This window comes from Giraffa tippelskirchi, chromosome 10, assembly GCF_054371585.1.
Source record: "Giraffa tippelskirchi isolate mGirTip1 chromosome 10, T2T-mGirTip1v1.2.pri, whole genome shotgun sequence".
Taxonomy (NCBI): domain Eukaryota; kingdom Metazoa; phylum Chordata; class Mammalia; order Artiodactyla; family Giraffidae; genus Giraffa; species Giraffa tippelskirchi.
The window spans coordinates 129,624,156-129,639,548 of NC_137284.1; the positions used below are offsets into that span (position 1 = coordinate 129,624,156).

At 42.6% G+C, this 15,393-nt stretch overlaps 1 protein-coding gene across 2 annotated transcripts in view; it reads left to right on the top strand.

Moving 5' to 3' along the window:
• CPED1 (cadherin like and PC-esterase domain containing 1) overlaps positions 1-15,393 on the top strand; it is a 316,761-nt gene that overhangs the window by 14,901 nt on the left and 286,467 nt on the right. For both annotated transcript variants that reach the window (XM_081535345.1, XM_081535344.1), the window contains one exon: positions 15,071-15,248. In XM_081535345.1, the coding sequence (XP_081391471.1) occupies positions 15,071-15,248 (178 nt within the window). The remainder of the gene's footprint in view (positions 1-15,070; positions 15,249-15,393) is intronic.

Consider the following 15,393-nt stretch of genomic DNA (forward strand, 5'->3'; position numbering starts at 1 on the left):
GGTTGGATACATGGATTGAGAAGATCCGCTGGAGGAAGTCATAGCAACCCACTCCAGTATTCTTGCCTGGAGAATCCCCATGGACAGAGGAGCCTGGTGGGCTACAGTCCATGGGGTCGCAAAGAGGTGGATTGAACAACTAAGCACAATTGAGTTTCACTGTTTCTTTAACAAGCAATAGGAAGTATACTGGTATTCCAATAGTTTCAGCCCTAAGTCTGGTTCTTCCCTGGTGGAAAATCTAGCATTAATTTAGCCAAACTGCACAGATGCTTCTGGGAAAATGGAACAGGAAATTAACTTTTCTGTAGCACTGCAGGACTTGCCTGACCTTTGCAAAGTATCAGCCAGAAAGTTGACTTTCATATTAAGCAGTAAACCTTCCCTGCTAGCCACACCCGGAGGGCAGAGAAGATTTCAAATGGGCTTTTTTCCTCACTCTTCCCTTTATTTAACTATTTTTTTCTGAGTAAATAATGACAATTAATAACATATCTGATGCTTCCTACGCATACGCTAAACCTATTTCTTATGTATTTTAATGCTGCATAAGCTATTTTAAGAGCAGATAGATTTGAAGCAGTTAATTTTCTTTTTCAAGGAAGCGTAGATACAGAGGAAAAGGTCATCTGATTTCTTTTAAAGAAACAGTGGTTAACATAATACTATGTCTGCTTTAAAGACACTTGTTTGCTGTAGAGCAGAAACAATGTATTTGTCTATCTGTCCTGTCGGATATATATCCTGTCGGAAATATAAACCTCAAGAAGCTAGAATTGTCTCCTGCATTTACTATAAAATAACACTTTAAAAGGAAGCCCTTTTCTGTGACATAAATGGGAGGCTGTCTTATCATCCAGTGATGTGCACATGATCTTAAGCACAATTCTCAGCAAAACCCCAAACAAGGGAACCAAGTGCTTATAGTAATGCAGCCACTCCCCGTGAAGTCCAGCATTTACACAAAACCTTCTAATGCCTGCCAGTCTTCTCTGACCATGGGATTCTCCAAGCAAGAATACTGTAGTGGGTTGCCATTTCCTTCTCCAGGGGATCTTCCCGACCCAGGGATCGAACCCAGGTCTCCTGCATTGCAGGCAGACTCTTTAACCTCTGAGCCACCAGGGAAGCTTTCTAATAAATTACTGGCAGTTGGATCAGGGCAGGGACTGAGTTTACACAATGCCTGGCACATAACACGTGGAATGAATGGATGAATGGGAACTTGTATAATCGATGATGTTGTGTCCAGTATAGAACTTCCTGTGGTGGCCAGCAGTCCTTAAATTCCTCTTTTGTACTTTCAATTGGATTCTTAAACACTGATCTCCCCTGGGTTCATCCAAGTTCTTCTCCACTTATAAGATGTCCTTCCCTCTTGCTTTCCTGAGAAAACCAAAGCAATCTGCCCTGTTTAAAGAGATGCTTTCTTCTTCAGGCCTGACCTATGAGACCATCTGCTGGACCCTTTAAGAATAAACTGGACTTCTAGCAAGGGAGGTTACTTTTTTAGCCAGTCACAGGGGGAAAAAAAAGGCCAAACGCCCTTCTACAGCACAATTCATCCCTCACGGAAAGGATTATAGAGTTTAGGGTGTTGCAAATTTGATAACAATATTAGATGATGTCTTATTCCTTCCTCTAGAGATAGTGCTTATGTTGTGGTATTCCTGGATATTGTCATTTCCTGCCAGTTTTTTATTTTTAAAGCAAAAAAGTTGGCCATGAACTACTTAAACATTCTAGAATGAGTGTGTAATTTGGAGAGTCCTAAGATTTTGAGAGGAATATGTGAAGCTGTGTTTCAAGGCAGTGGTGTGATAGTACAGCATCTGGCAGTGTGGGGAGGAACAAGGCAGACTGGATGGAAGCTTCTAGAAGGGAAGCATGGGGAGCAGGGTTCTCAAGGCTCAGTCAGGCTGGGAAAGGTGCTACTCAGGGTAGTTCCTGAGGTTGTATACTGGTACTGGCCAGTGAGCTAAAGGGACAAGATGAGGAGGCCATAGTGAACCACCACAAGGGTGCTAGGAGTGAGCACAAATACAGAATGTGCGCCAAGGCATAAATGTGTACTTAAGGAGACTTGGCTTCCCCGGGGGCCCAGATAGTAAAGAATCTGCCTGCAGTGCCAGAGACCCAAGTTCAATCCCTGGGTCGGGAAGATCTCTTGGAGAAGGAAATGGCCATCCACTCCAGTATTTTTGCCTGGAAAATTCTATGGACAGAGGAGCCTGGTGGGCTACAGTCCACAGGGTCACAAAGAGCTGGACATGACTGAGTGACCAACATTTTCACTTTAAGGAGACTTGGTCTACACATTTGGTATAAGGTGGGATATTTCCTTTATGCAGACTTTGGTGTCTGGATATTTAACACCCATTCCCCCATTCCTTTTAATACTTTGGCCCCTGCATGGGTAGAGTGAGGCAAGTTCCTCTGGGTTTGTGAGATGTGTGCCTGTATACTATAGCCATTCATTCCCCCAAGAACTGGAGCCCACCTTTGCTGCCCTGGAGCTGTAGGGTCACCTGCCTGAAGTGCACTGGCCTTCCATCCTTAACTGTCTGTGCCATTCATGAGGACCCTGGATTTCTGGGCAGAATCCAAATAAACTGTTGGTACTCAGATGTGAAAGCTGAGAGGAGAAGAAAGGAGTCAGGGATGTTGTCTGCATGGACTAACAACAGTAGACTCTTGAAATGGCCTGAGGACCCTCTCCTGGGGGCATGAATGTAGCAACTGGATGGGCACTGGATGGACATCTTAATCCCCATCTCAGTGCCCTTGCATCCAGCAGGTGCTTTATTTAGGCTGGATTCTCAGTCCAGGGGAGGGCGTATTCGCTATGGTGTTGGAAGAGATTCTTAGCTGGCCACCACAAGTTTTTTCATGATGGCCTCATGCAGAGGCCTGGACTCTTTGTGTGTGCAGTGGTGCAGTGCAGAGAGGACTGGCTGCAGGGCTGGGAGGAGGGTCAGTGTCATTAACTGGGCAGGGTGGGCAGTGGGAGAATGTGCAGCAAGGATGATAGTAGGGAGGCTACAGAGAGCAGAGTTGAAATGGAGAATGCAAGTGAGGGGTTCAGGAAGTTAATAGGTGAGTCCTAGGGAAGGTTCTAAGACCAAGCTAGGGTTACATTTTCTAAGCCCCAAAGAGGAAATGTAATGTGATCAGGGGCTTTTTATATCCTGGTTGTGAATTTATTTATGGAACACTGTAATAAGGTGTAAAATTAAATCATGTTTAGTTGTGCAATGAAAATACTGTCTTTTATCTAACACCCAAATCTAAAAAATGTGTCCATTGTATATATAGCATCAGTGTCCGTGTGTTGTTTTCATGATACATTTCCTCTGACACTGGTTTTTGTCAGAGAAGAACAGTAGAAATGCTGATCCATTGATGATTATTTTTAAATACTTCAATGCTTCTAATATATAAACACAACCCTTTCATATTCTGTACTTGTGATAGAACCCTTATGAAATTATATGATTTAAACTTTTAAGGTTTTAATTTTTTTTAATTAATTAAACAGGCCATTAGACTGAGGCATCTCTGAGGCTGTGTGGCCTCTGTAGGCAAACCAAAATCTAAGCTTCTGAATGGCTCAGGATTCCTAAATCGAGATGCCAAAGACAACCAGCCACAAACAGCCAACTAGGCTTTAGGCTGGCTCAGTGATAAAAGAATCTGCCTGCCATGCAAGAGAGGCAGGAGACACGGATTCGATCCGTGGGTTGGGAAGATCCCTTGGAGGAGGAAATGGCAACCCACTCCAGTATTCTTGCCTGGGAAATCCTGTGGACAGAGGAGCCTGGCAGGCTATAGTCCATGGGGTTGCAAAAAAGTCATACACAGCTTATTAACTAAATAACAGTTAGGCTACAGCCCATGAGTAATTTCCTTTCTCTTCTTCCACACTTTCTCTATATAAGTCTTCCCTCAGCTCCAGTTAGTGGAGTGCTCCTAATCACTTCAGCTTTTGTGCTGTCCAATTGGGTTTTTGCCCAAATAAACTCATAACATTTTAAATATGCCTCAGTTTGTTTTTTTTTTAACAATGTAAAATATTTTAATTTGTCAGGATCACTTTTATGTGATCACTTTTTTTTTGGCTGCACTCCTTGGCATGCAGGATTTTAGTTCCCAGGCCAGGGATTGAACTCTCACCCCCTGCAGTATAAGCAGGGATAAGTGTAAGCAGTGTGAGTCTTATCTGCTGAACCTCCAGGGAAGTCCCAGTGTGATCACTTTTGAAGAGAAATTTAAATACAGTTTATATTTAGGATATTTATATACAGTTTATATTTAGGATATATATATCCTAAAGCTTTTGTTTCACTGAGTCTCCTTTGATCCTTACAACAGTGAGAAAAGTAGGGTGGAAGGTTGGTGTTTACTTGCAGATGAGAAAAGGGAAGTATACCTAGTGGACCTCAAGTGGTGTCGGGAGATGATGAATGGGGTTGCGAGGGGTGGGGACCAGGGGAGTAGAGCGGAGACTCAGGATTCAGAGGTTCTTGGGGGAGTTGCTGGCAAAGCCTCTAACTTAGATTCAGAGTCTCTGGCATCTATCCATGAAACTCTTTGGTAGATTGTATGATGCTTAGGTATTGATATTGGTGTAGTGACCCCAGTGTACTTTCCTTTCCGTTACGTTGCCTTTGTATGGACTTCCTATTTTGAGACTGAACTGCTGAATTAACTCCTTGTTTTGGCATGAGGGGACAGAGACTTGCTATTATTTTAACATTTTTCGAAAGAACAAGGTCTCTCCTTGTCCTCTGCTTGGTATTTCATAATTGGGAATTGTCAATTTTGTATTTGCTTCATTACGGATGTCCTTTAAATACTGCTGACACTGTGATAAGATTCAGGGGGCTGGGGAGCTGTTACTCTAAGACCAGCATGCGCAATCAGGGCTTGAGGATGGAAAGCAAATGACGTCTTCCTCCTCTGAAGCTCTATGTCATAAAGTATCCAATTAATAGAAGACCGAAAACGAGAAAGAATGTAGAGAAAGAGGAAGGCAGAGGAAGGAGAAGAGGCAAAAGGGGCACAGAGTGGTTTTTATTTTATCCAAAATAGACAGTGAAATCAGTTGTGCCCAAGGAAAAAGCAATCTACATTTGCTTCTGATCTCACTGAAAGCTGTCTCATTCTTCAAGATATCTTGAAGGAAGCTTTCATGACCACCATCTCCCAGCTAGTCCTGTGTTTTTGTAATCTCAGCTGGGTTTTGTTATGTCTGGAAAGTTATAGCAAATAGTAAACCGATGGCCCACAGCTGTGCATCGTGGGTGGCATCTCAAGGGAAAGAGTCTTGAATTCCTTGGAGGAACAGCCTCCATGTAACAGGGAAGAACATTCAGACCCTGTTCTTCCCTGTTACATCTGGAGGAGGCTGAAAAAGATGCTTAATGTGACTTTCAAAACAGCTAGAAAAGAGGAACAAAAATTTGGGAGGAGCAGAGAGCGAATCTAAGTTCCTCCTTGATGGTTGAAATGGATGAGCACTTCAGTGGGGCTGAGCTAGGCAGCCAGCAACTAGGGGGTGTGGGAAGTAAAAAATCACAGCAGCAGACTCCAGATAGAGACTGGAGGAGAAATCCCTGCTCTGTGTTCTTGGTTTGTTTTTAATCTCTCCCTAATCTCCAAGATTCCTGCTCTGTGTGTGGGTTAACTTGGGGAAGGAAGGAGCAGCATACAGTTGAAGCTGTGTATGCCCAGCATGATAGTGTGTTGGCTGAAGTTTGAAGAGCTGAGAAGCAGCCTTTTTTTCTTTTTTCCTATCCTGTAAGTTGCCCTCCTCTGGGCGGTCTTCTCTTTCCTCTGGGCGCACAAGCTGTATACTGCTCACCCTTCTTAGAAAGGCTCAGGGTGGTTCTGAGTTAGGAAGGAGAAGGGCATTAGACAGAGAAGATGAGACATTCTCAGAGTTTACCATCAGGTTTCCCAGGTGGCTCAGTGATAAAAGAAGCCATCAGCAATGTAAGAGACATGGGTTCGATCCCTGGGTCAGGAAGATCCCCTGGAGAAGGAAATGGCAACCCACTCCAGTATTATTGCCTGGAAAATCCCATGGACAGAGGACCGTGGCAGGCTATAGTTCATGGGGTCATAAAAGAGTTGGACACGACTTAGCGACTAAACAACAAACAACAATCAACAGCTTACATGCTTCATATTTTATAGATGGGTTAGAAGTCTATTCTGGTGGACAAAAACCATACTATATATCTTAAGCTGTTTCCGGTGGACTAAGGCAATTTGATCTGGTGTCTCATTAAATAATTTCTAGCTTAGGATGGCCAGGTCAGGCTCCGTGCTGCTGTTCTCTTCTGTTCTCCTCTTTTATGCCCACCTCTCTTTCTTCTCGTGTGTCAGGCTTGCACACTTCCCCTCTGTTTACTTAAGATCTTCACTGCACATCCTTTATTTGGGAACTCTCTTCCCACTTCTAGAATGTCTTCATCCTCTGTACCTTACCTCTCCTTCATTTACACCCTGAGGTGTGATTGCCCTGTTGCTGCCTCTCCTTCTGGTGCAGGAAAGAAAGTGGGGCACAAGAGGACGGTCACATCCCAGGGCTCAGGTGAGTCCCTGGGGTAGCTGCTGAGTGTGGGTTCTTGGCTTCGCACAGAAAAGAATTCATGAGCAAGACATAGTAAAGTGAAAGAAGGTTTATTCAGGGAGATACACACTCTGTAGACAGACTGTGGGCCATCTTGGAAGGCAAGAGAGGCCCCAGGGTATGGAGTTGTCAGTTTTTATAGGGGTAGATAATTTCACAGGCTAATGAGTGGGAGGATTATTTCAAGCATTTGGGGGAAGGGCAGGGATTTCCAGGAATTGGGTCACCTTCCACTTTTTGCCCTTTCTGGTCAGCCTCAGAACTGTCATGGTGGCTGTGGGTGTGTTACTTAGCTTGCTGATGTGTTACAGTGAACATATACTGAGGTTCAAGGTCTAGTGGAAATCAACTTGTCTGCCATCTTGGACCTAGTTTGTTCAAACCAGTTTATGTCCTGTCCTCAATGGTTACGTCGGAGAAGGCAATGGCAACCCACTCCAGTGTTCTTGCCTGGAGAATCCCAGGGACGCAGGAGCCTGGTGGGCTGCCGTCTATGGGGTCGCACAGAGTCAGACACGACTGAAGTGACTTAGCAGCAGCAGCGATGGTTATGTCATTCTCTTAAGGGTTGTCCTCTGCCTCCTTCCTGCCTCACTTCGCCCACCCCAGCTCCTCAGTGCAGTGTTCTCACGGCCCATCCCTCACAGTGCTCTGCCTCCCAGTGGCCCCCCAGAACCACCACCTGCCTCCTCAGGACAGGTCTCAGCTCTCCCTCTCATGGCATGGTCTCCCGGGTCACTGAGTGCTTCCATTAAAAAACAAAAACAAACAAACCATAGGACCTATGACATAGAGTTCTTAGGAAATCCTGTGGTCTAAGTAGTAGATGTCTGTTTTTCTGAAATTCTATCAGGGGACCCATCCATCCAGAAAACACAAGAAAACAAGGAAACATCGTCCCTCTATGTTAGTAAGTCTAGTTTTCATCATCTTCCTCTTCCTTGCCACGGCTTTTCATAAGAGGGATCAAAGTTCATAAAATTTGTACCTAGGGAGAAAGACCAGCATAAAGTGACCAACTTTTAAATTCTCTACTGCTCACTATGTCTTGGTTTCCTACTCACTACTTCCTATGGAGATGGTGAAGGACGGGAAAGCCTGATGTGCTGTAGTCCATGGGGTCGCAAAGAGTTGGACATGACTGAGCAACTGAACAACTAGTTACTTAATGAGATAATAAGTCATGTTGCATTACCTCCACTTCTACCCTCATTGCCCATTATTTCTTTTTGCCTGCCTGCCTGACCATATTTACCACTCACAACAAAAAGTACCGCTGCTGTTGACTTTCAAGGACTTCTGTTTTAATGCCTGTTCCCTTCTTGTTTCTCTAAGAGTTATCTTTCTTCTCTCATTGTCTTTCATACACAACATTCCTAACACATACAAGCAACAGCAGCGTGACCATCTGGGTCATTGTTGACACTTTACCCTGACTGGGTATTTTATCTCTGCAGGAACTTACCTTGCATGATTTCATTAACTGTCTGTTGCTCCTCCCACTAAAAAGTAAGCTCAGTGAGGGGTAGAACTTTATCCAGGTTCTTCACTGTTGTGTTTTGCAGAGCCTAGAACCATGTTTGACACATAGAAAGCGTTCAGAAATATTAAATAAGTAAATGCATAAACACTGAGAAAGAGCCAGTGGGAGAGAAGGGGGAGGGGATAGGAAGGAACCAGGAGAAGATGCTAAAAGAAGGATCAAGTTCTCAGGGGTTTGAGGGTGGAGCTTGGGAGGAGGTCTGTTGTTTGAACAGAGCGGGAGTGTGGAGTCTGGAGAATAAGCAGAGTGACTTACCATTGATAAGAAGAGGGCAGTTTTTCTTTCCTATGGAAATCAGAAGAAAAGAGGAAATGTTAGTTGTGTGAACAGGCTATAGGTTTGCCAAAAGAGTTGCTGTGTTAACTTAGTGCATTTCCTTCTACAAGGGCTGATTTCCTCTGTCAGCGGGAGGCAGTTATCTGCAGAAATGAGGTAGCTGGAGAGTGGGCAAGTCTGTCACTTTGTAGCATGTGAGAGAGAACTGACCCAGGAAGCATAGCTGGATGGTCTAGGGAGTGGGAAGACTGCATTGGCTTTGCCAAATGGCCCCTTTTCTTCAGCAGCTCTAAACCACCCCAGCATAGGGGCAGGTCAGGTGGGCTGTGGAGATCTTCCTTGACTCTCTCAGCTCAGAGTTTCCACAGCATCCTCTCCCTCCTGATTTACCTGGCAAGTCATAATTGATTATAACCAGATGCTTACGTCTGCTTGCCTTGATGGGCTGTTAGCTCTGTGGGGGCAGAGACTTGCCTACCTTGTTTACTGCTGTGTCCCCGGCTTGTCCATGCTTGAGGTTTTGCCATAAGACTGTGAACAAGGGAATTTAATGTACCAGGTAGAGAGTATTGGGTCCTGGAATCTGAGATGTGGAGAAGGAAGATGAAAAGGAGGCCAGTAGAAACTTGGCATTAGAGGGAAAGACTCGTGGTTGAGGAATTGATGTATTAAGGATAAATAAAAAGAGCTGGAAGTAGATGAATGCGATCAGAGAATGGAGTATATTATTTCATAATTTCAGAGATGGGGCTCTTTGGGGGACCACAAGGATAAAGATCTGGTCATTAGAGTGGGTGGTTGCAGTGAAACGGAGGAGAGAGTCATTAGGGATGAAGAGGTCATGGATACCTTATGACTTGAGATGCAGATGAAGCCTCCTTTGATACTTCCTAGTGGATTATTTCACCTGACAGTAAGTAAAATAACGAAAGGTCATGTGTATATTTACAAGTAATGAACTCATACTTTGCCTTTAGCATTTATTCATTTGCTCCTTCATCCTTCCATTCCCTCTGATTTAGCAGTAAGCTGTTTGTACAATAATGACCAAAGCAGACAAGTCTAGACCCTTCTGAAACATACAGACTTGTAGGAGGGGCAGATAGTAAACACATGTCTATAACTATAAACTGTGAGAGTGTCAAAGGGAAAATGAGAATGAGGAACAGGTAAAGATGAGTTTTGGCAGTTGCTATTTAAGTGGATGCCATTTCATCAAAGCAATATTGTGGTTCCTTTTTTTATATTGAAATTTATTGCTTTTGTTTCTCTCTTATCTGTTTAGAATTCACATAGAGCTACAGATGGGTAAATTTGCCTTACTTTGGATGGTGGGTGTTGGGATAGCCCCAACATATGGTTCGCGGGTGCATTCAGAGGGTCAAGGTCATGGAGTAGTTCTGAGAAAGGTGTGATCATTCAGTGATCGGCTCAAGGTATAGCTGAGTCAGCTGTGAGATGGAGGCCAAGGGTCATTAGAGGTCGTGTAAGTAGGAAATATTCTCCGAGGCTCTGCTTGCATATCCGGGAAACCTGCAATTCCTAAACTGTCCTACAATTATAAATAATGTTTAAGTAGAAAATGTATAGGATATGCATCCTAGAACATGCCATTTTATTTCCTGAATTCTCTAAAATAAGTGTACATTTCGCCAATGGAAAAAAAAAATTCTATGTTCCTGTAGTGGAAAAATTAAAACGCAATTCACTATGATAGACTCTACAATCTTTCTAAAATGCCAAAAATCTAGACAGCATGGCAATTTAACTTTTAGTTATATACGACACACATCTGAGGTCTGCTCTATGATTTGTATTCAAATATCAAAAGATGTCATAAATACATGGCTACTTTAATAAATCCGGAAAAAATCTTTCCATCATATGGAAAAAAACAAGTTTTATTTCTCATCTCTACTATATTTTTCAAAAGTTGTATTTCTTGCTTTTGTGGTAAGTCTTGATGAAGAGTTTTTAGTAGTAACTGAGAAATACAGTGATGGACAGGGAGGCCTGGTGTGCTGCACTTCAAGGAGTCGCAAAGAGTTGGACACAACTGAGCTACTGAACTGACTGAGAAATATAGTGCTTTTATAATATAGTTCCTTATTGAATTTTTTTACTGTAAATTCATTACTTTGCTCAAGAATTTGACTATGTCATTCTTGCCACTATTCAAAATTCTACTGAAACAAGTTTATAAATACAAATTTTTACCACTTTCTATCCAAATCTTTCATGCTAGTATTCATAAAAATGACTTCTACATACTGAAAAAAAATGACGTTGTATTCATTCATTCAAAGAAAATTTATTATGTGTCTGCTATGTGCCAAGTATACCATTGGGGAAGCAAAAGTGAACAAAACAGACAAAAATGTATGCTTTCTTTTACCTTCTTTTATGGTGTGGGGAAATGGACAATAAAATAATAAGGAAATCATATTTTTGCCTTAAAAGATGATAAACCCTACAGAGAGAAATATTTACCAGGGTATATAGAAGTTATGACAGGGACCAGACTATATTAATTGAAAAACTTAATTACTAATGTAAAAGCAGTTACATTATGATATTGATTTTCATTCAGTTTTACATGTATATATTTCACATGGTTTATTGGTGGGATGCTGTGGTGCATGCTTTCATATAGAAATGTGATTTAATTCCCCATACAATCTCATGAAGTAAGATTTGTTACTTCAACTATACATGTGAGAAAACTCTGATCTGAGGAGATGACTGTCACTCTCCCAGGGGAGGAACCACGCCAGGGGCAGAGCCAGAATCCCAAGTCCAGATTTTTGATTCCAAGCCCTCCTCTGTTCTGATGGCTTCCCAGATGGCTCTGTGGTAAAGAATCTGCCAATTCAGGAGACCCAGCTTCGATCCCTGGGTTGGGAAGATCCCCTAGAGATGGGAATGGGAACTCGCTCCAGTATTCTTGCCTGGAGAATCCCATGGACAGAGGAGCCTGGTGGGCTACAGTCCATGGGGTCGCAAAGAGTCAGACACGACTGAGCGATTAATATACACGCGCACCGCTGTTCTACTCCCATGTCTCTGCGTCTGGTCCTCCACCTAGTTTATTACAACACTTTATCCTTAGGCAGCATAGAGACTTCAGGTTTTGAAGTCCTTCCAGTAAAAATGGTAAGTGTTCAGTATGAAACAACTTTCATGTAGTCTAGCGAAGCAATTTCCAACGGACTTTTCTGCAGATCTCTCAGGAAGAAGGGAGACAGGGAAGTGACTCCGGGTTCAGCCTGTCAAATGCCCGGAAACACACATTCTTTTCTAAATTCTCCCCAGCAGACCCGCAAGTCTCAAGTTCCGTCATTGTAGTGATAGCCAGGTTAAATGTATTCTTCCGCTAAAAATACATTTTCAAAATCGTGGGAGTCATCAGGGGCTCTCATTTCCAAAAGTGCTGCCCCGGGCGTTTGATCATCCTGTACTTGCTGATGCGGTTGACATAATTGTATTTCACAGACGCAGTGCAGTGCACCTGTTGTCCGACCGGCTGAAACCGCTCTCGCCCCTTGGTATTGGGCCATTCTGCTGATACAGGCTGTTATAAATATTACAAGGACAGCGGCAGTTTGTATTACAGGATAACGCAACCTAATTTGATGGACATGCTCATTTCCTATTTATTCTCTGTAGTCTGAGACGTGAGTTAAAATTTCAATGTGTTTTAAAGGTTATGATAAAATATGGCCAGTAATTAATACTCTACTTAGAATATGCTGTCTGTAAGATAATGCTGGTAAGATTATGGTGCTCTTACATAACCTGGTCCTGGTTTAAGGGAGGGGTGGGAAAGAGGGATTATATCTTTCAAATTAATAAATAAGAAGGTTAAGTTTGAAAATACAGCCTTCTCATGGGAAGTCACTCCTGTACCCCAGCCAGCTGTAACTGAGAGGAGCATCCTGTGATTTCGAAAGAAAATAATGTGAGAAGGGAATTCTGGACACTGCGTTTTGCTTGAGTGACACTGATATATTTGGAAGCATCTGTCTTCCCCTTTCACCTAGACCCACCTTTGTTTGTTTTGGCCTCCTGTGAGTTCTTGCTACTGGTTCCCTCTGACTCCTGAGTCCAAAGACAGCCTGTATTTGGTTTCAAATCCTCCTTTTTAAAAGTTTATCACTAAAACAATCACAACATTTGCTGAGTAATTATGTTCCAATTTGCAGTTAAATTCTTGAGTTTAAATAGATTCATTATCAATAAAATGCAATCCTTTAACAAGGGGAAATATCTGATCATGTTTTCCCAAAGTACCATGCACAGAAGGTATGATAGCTGGTGTTCTCTTTCTTCCCTTTATATTCATCACACATATATTATGAGCCTGTGTTAGCATGTGCCAGGCAAAGCTCAGACACAGAAACAGTGTTCCCGACTCTTTGCTCTTTTTGACATATGATTATTTTAAAAACACACATATAGCACTTCTTATATGCCAGGCACATCTCTGTAGCTCAGCTGGTAAAGAATCTGTCTGCAATGAGGGAGATCTGGATTTGATTTCTGGGTTGGGAAGATCCCCTGGAGGAGGGCGTAGCAACCCACTTCAGTATTTTAGCCTGGAGAATCCCCATAGACAGAGGAGTGTGGCGAGCTACAGTTCATAGTGTCACAAAGAATGGGACACAACTGAGGGACTAAGCACATATGCCAGGGACAGTTCTAAGCACTTTACAAATACTAACTCCTTAATCCTCGCAGCAGCCTTAGAAAGAAGGTACTGTCCAAGGTCATAGGATTAGTGCTGGTGGAACCAAGAGATTCAAAGCTGGCATCTTGGCTGCAGAGTTTGTGTCCTTCTGCACTATACCATGCTTTGTAGATTGATTTCAGATAGCCATTATTTGTATGTAATGAAAAATAGGATATCCTGCCTGCCTTCAAAGGATTCACAAGCTAAATCTGTTTCTTCTTTCTTTCCATGTATATCTTCAAAGGTCAGATCTTGATAGAGCATTACGGTCCATTCATTTACTTAATAAGGTCATTTATTGAATATGTACAATGTTTACCAAAGACAGAAGAACAATGCAGGCTGCACGTTAAGGAACTCAAATCAGAGAGACACACAATTTTGTAAGTGCTGATGGAAGGATATTTATCAATGAAAATTTTCCAAAGAGGTACTGTTTGATTTGGAGTTTGCTAAATGGAAGAATGGAGAGAGAGAAAGGAATTGTTGTGAGAAGGCACAGTGGAGTCTATATGAAGCAGCAGGTTAGGATTATGAATGGAAATGATTAAAAGTGTGATATGATCAGAGAAGGAAGATGGGGTTTAAGTTCAAGTGGCCTGCATTCTGTGATAAAGATGTGGAATTGATTCGGTCAGTAATGGGAAATAATGAAAAAATTTAAGGAGTGAAAAGACATGGCACAAATTATGTTTGAGAGCCACGAAATGGACAATTCGATTCAGCACTGCTACTAAAAGTAATGTGAATTCCTAACTTCATTTCTTACCTCTTTGCCCTCATCTGCCTTCTCCAACCCTTTGTCTCCTCTTCTTTGGCCTCTCCCATTTTTTTTGCCCTAATCTCCACCCAATCTTATCATTCCCTTCAGTAATAAAAAATGTCTACTTTATCCAGGTTTAATCACAAATTTTCAGGAAAACACACGGTGTCTGCATTAGACCATACGTGTGTGTATGTGTGTGTGTATTAGTTGTTCAGTCCAGTCTGATTCTTTGTGATCCCATCGACTGTAGACTGCCAGGCCCTCTGTCCATGGAATTCTTCAAGCAAGTGGGTAACCATTTCCTTCTCCAGAGGATCTTCCTGACCCAAGGATCAACCTGAGTCTCCAGCGTTGCAGGCAGATTCTTTACTGAGTTACTAGGAATGGCTTAAACCATATGATGAATTTCATTGTCAGCATTCTTTCTACTTGCCAATTTGAAACTTCCCTTTTGTCAATGATACTTCAAACATCATTGTGACAAAGAATATTTATTTGGAGGAGCAGTCGACAGCTGAAGGAAGAGCCTAAAATTATGGTTCTTGAGTGATACCCTCCTCTTCTCACATGAAGATCCATCCTGCCTCAGTGAGAGGCACTGAAATTTTGCTGCATCCTGATGGGGAGAAGCGACAGCATTGTGCCTTCAGAGAGCTCTGGGATTGCTTTTCAGCTGTCCCCCATGTCCTTCCGGCACAAAATCCATCCTCCCTGGGTCTGTTTCCTCTGCTGTGTTTACCTAAAAGAACTGCTAAAAGATAAGGCAGCTGGAACTATTACAGAAAAGCACAATGCAGATGAAAAGCATTGCTATTAATTTCTAGTTTTCAGGCAGAGTTGAGCTCGGTATTTCTATACCACAGTATTCCTCCAGGAACTCTGTATTTTAATGGCCTGAAATCTTCATCTTCATGGAATAGTGAGAAAAATGTAGTTCACCTTCAGTTCTCGCAAATGAGGTTGCTTTTGTCCTTGTGCGCCTTTCAGAGCATTGCCAGAGAAAGCCTTCAAAGACAACTTTCTGAATGGCTCCCGATTTACATTAATGGTCTCCTTCAAGGGAAATGTGCTCCTTTTTTCCTCTTGAATTTTTATACCTACTTTTTTTTTTTCCTGTAGATCGAAGAGTCAGTTGAGACCCACTTCAGCAGCCATGGCAGAAGGGCTGTTCTCTACAGGCCTTCTTCCTCCAGCCAAAGGGAGCTTCAGCTCCACCAGAGCATTCTCACTCAGCATCACTACATGGTTGTCATCTCTGAAGAAAGGCTCGGTGTCGACCCTGGGCTCCTAGAAAAAGGTCAGAGTCAGCAGTAATTACCAAAGTTGCTTGTCATCTAGTGTAAATACTTCCTGGAATGTGCTACTGTCTTCCTCTAAAAAAATTCACAAGAACAAATTTTTACCCATAATCAACTTTCTTGCACCATAGAAAACTTGGATTC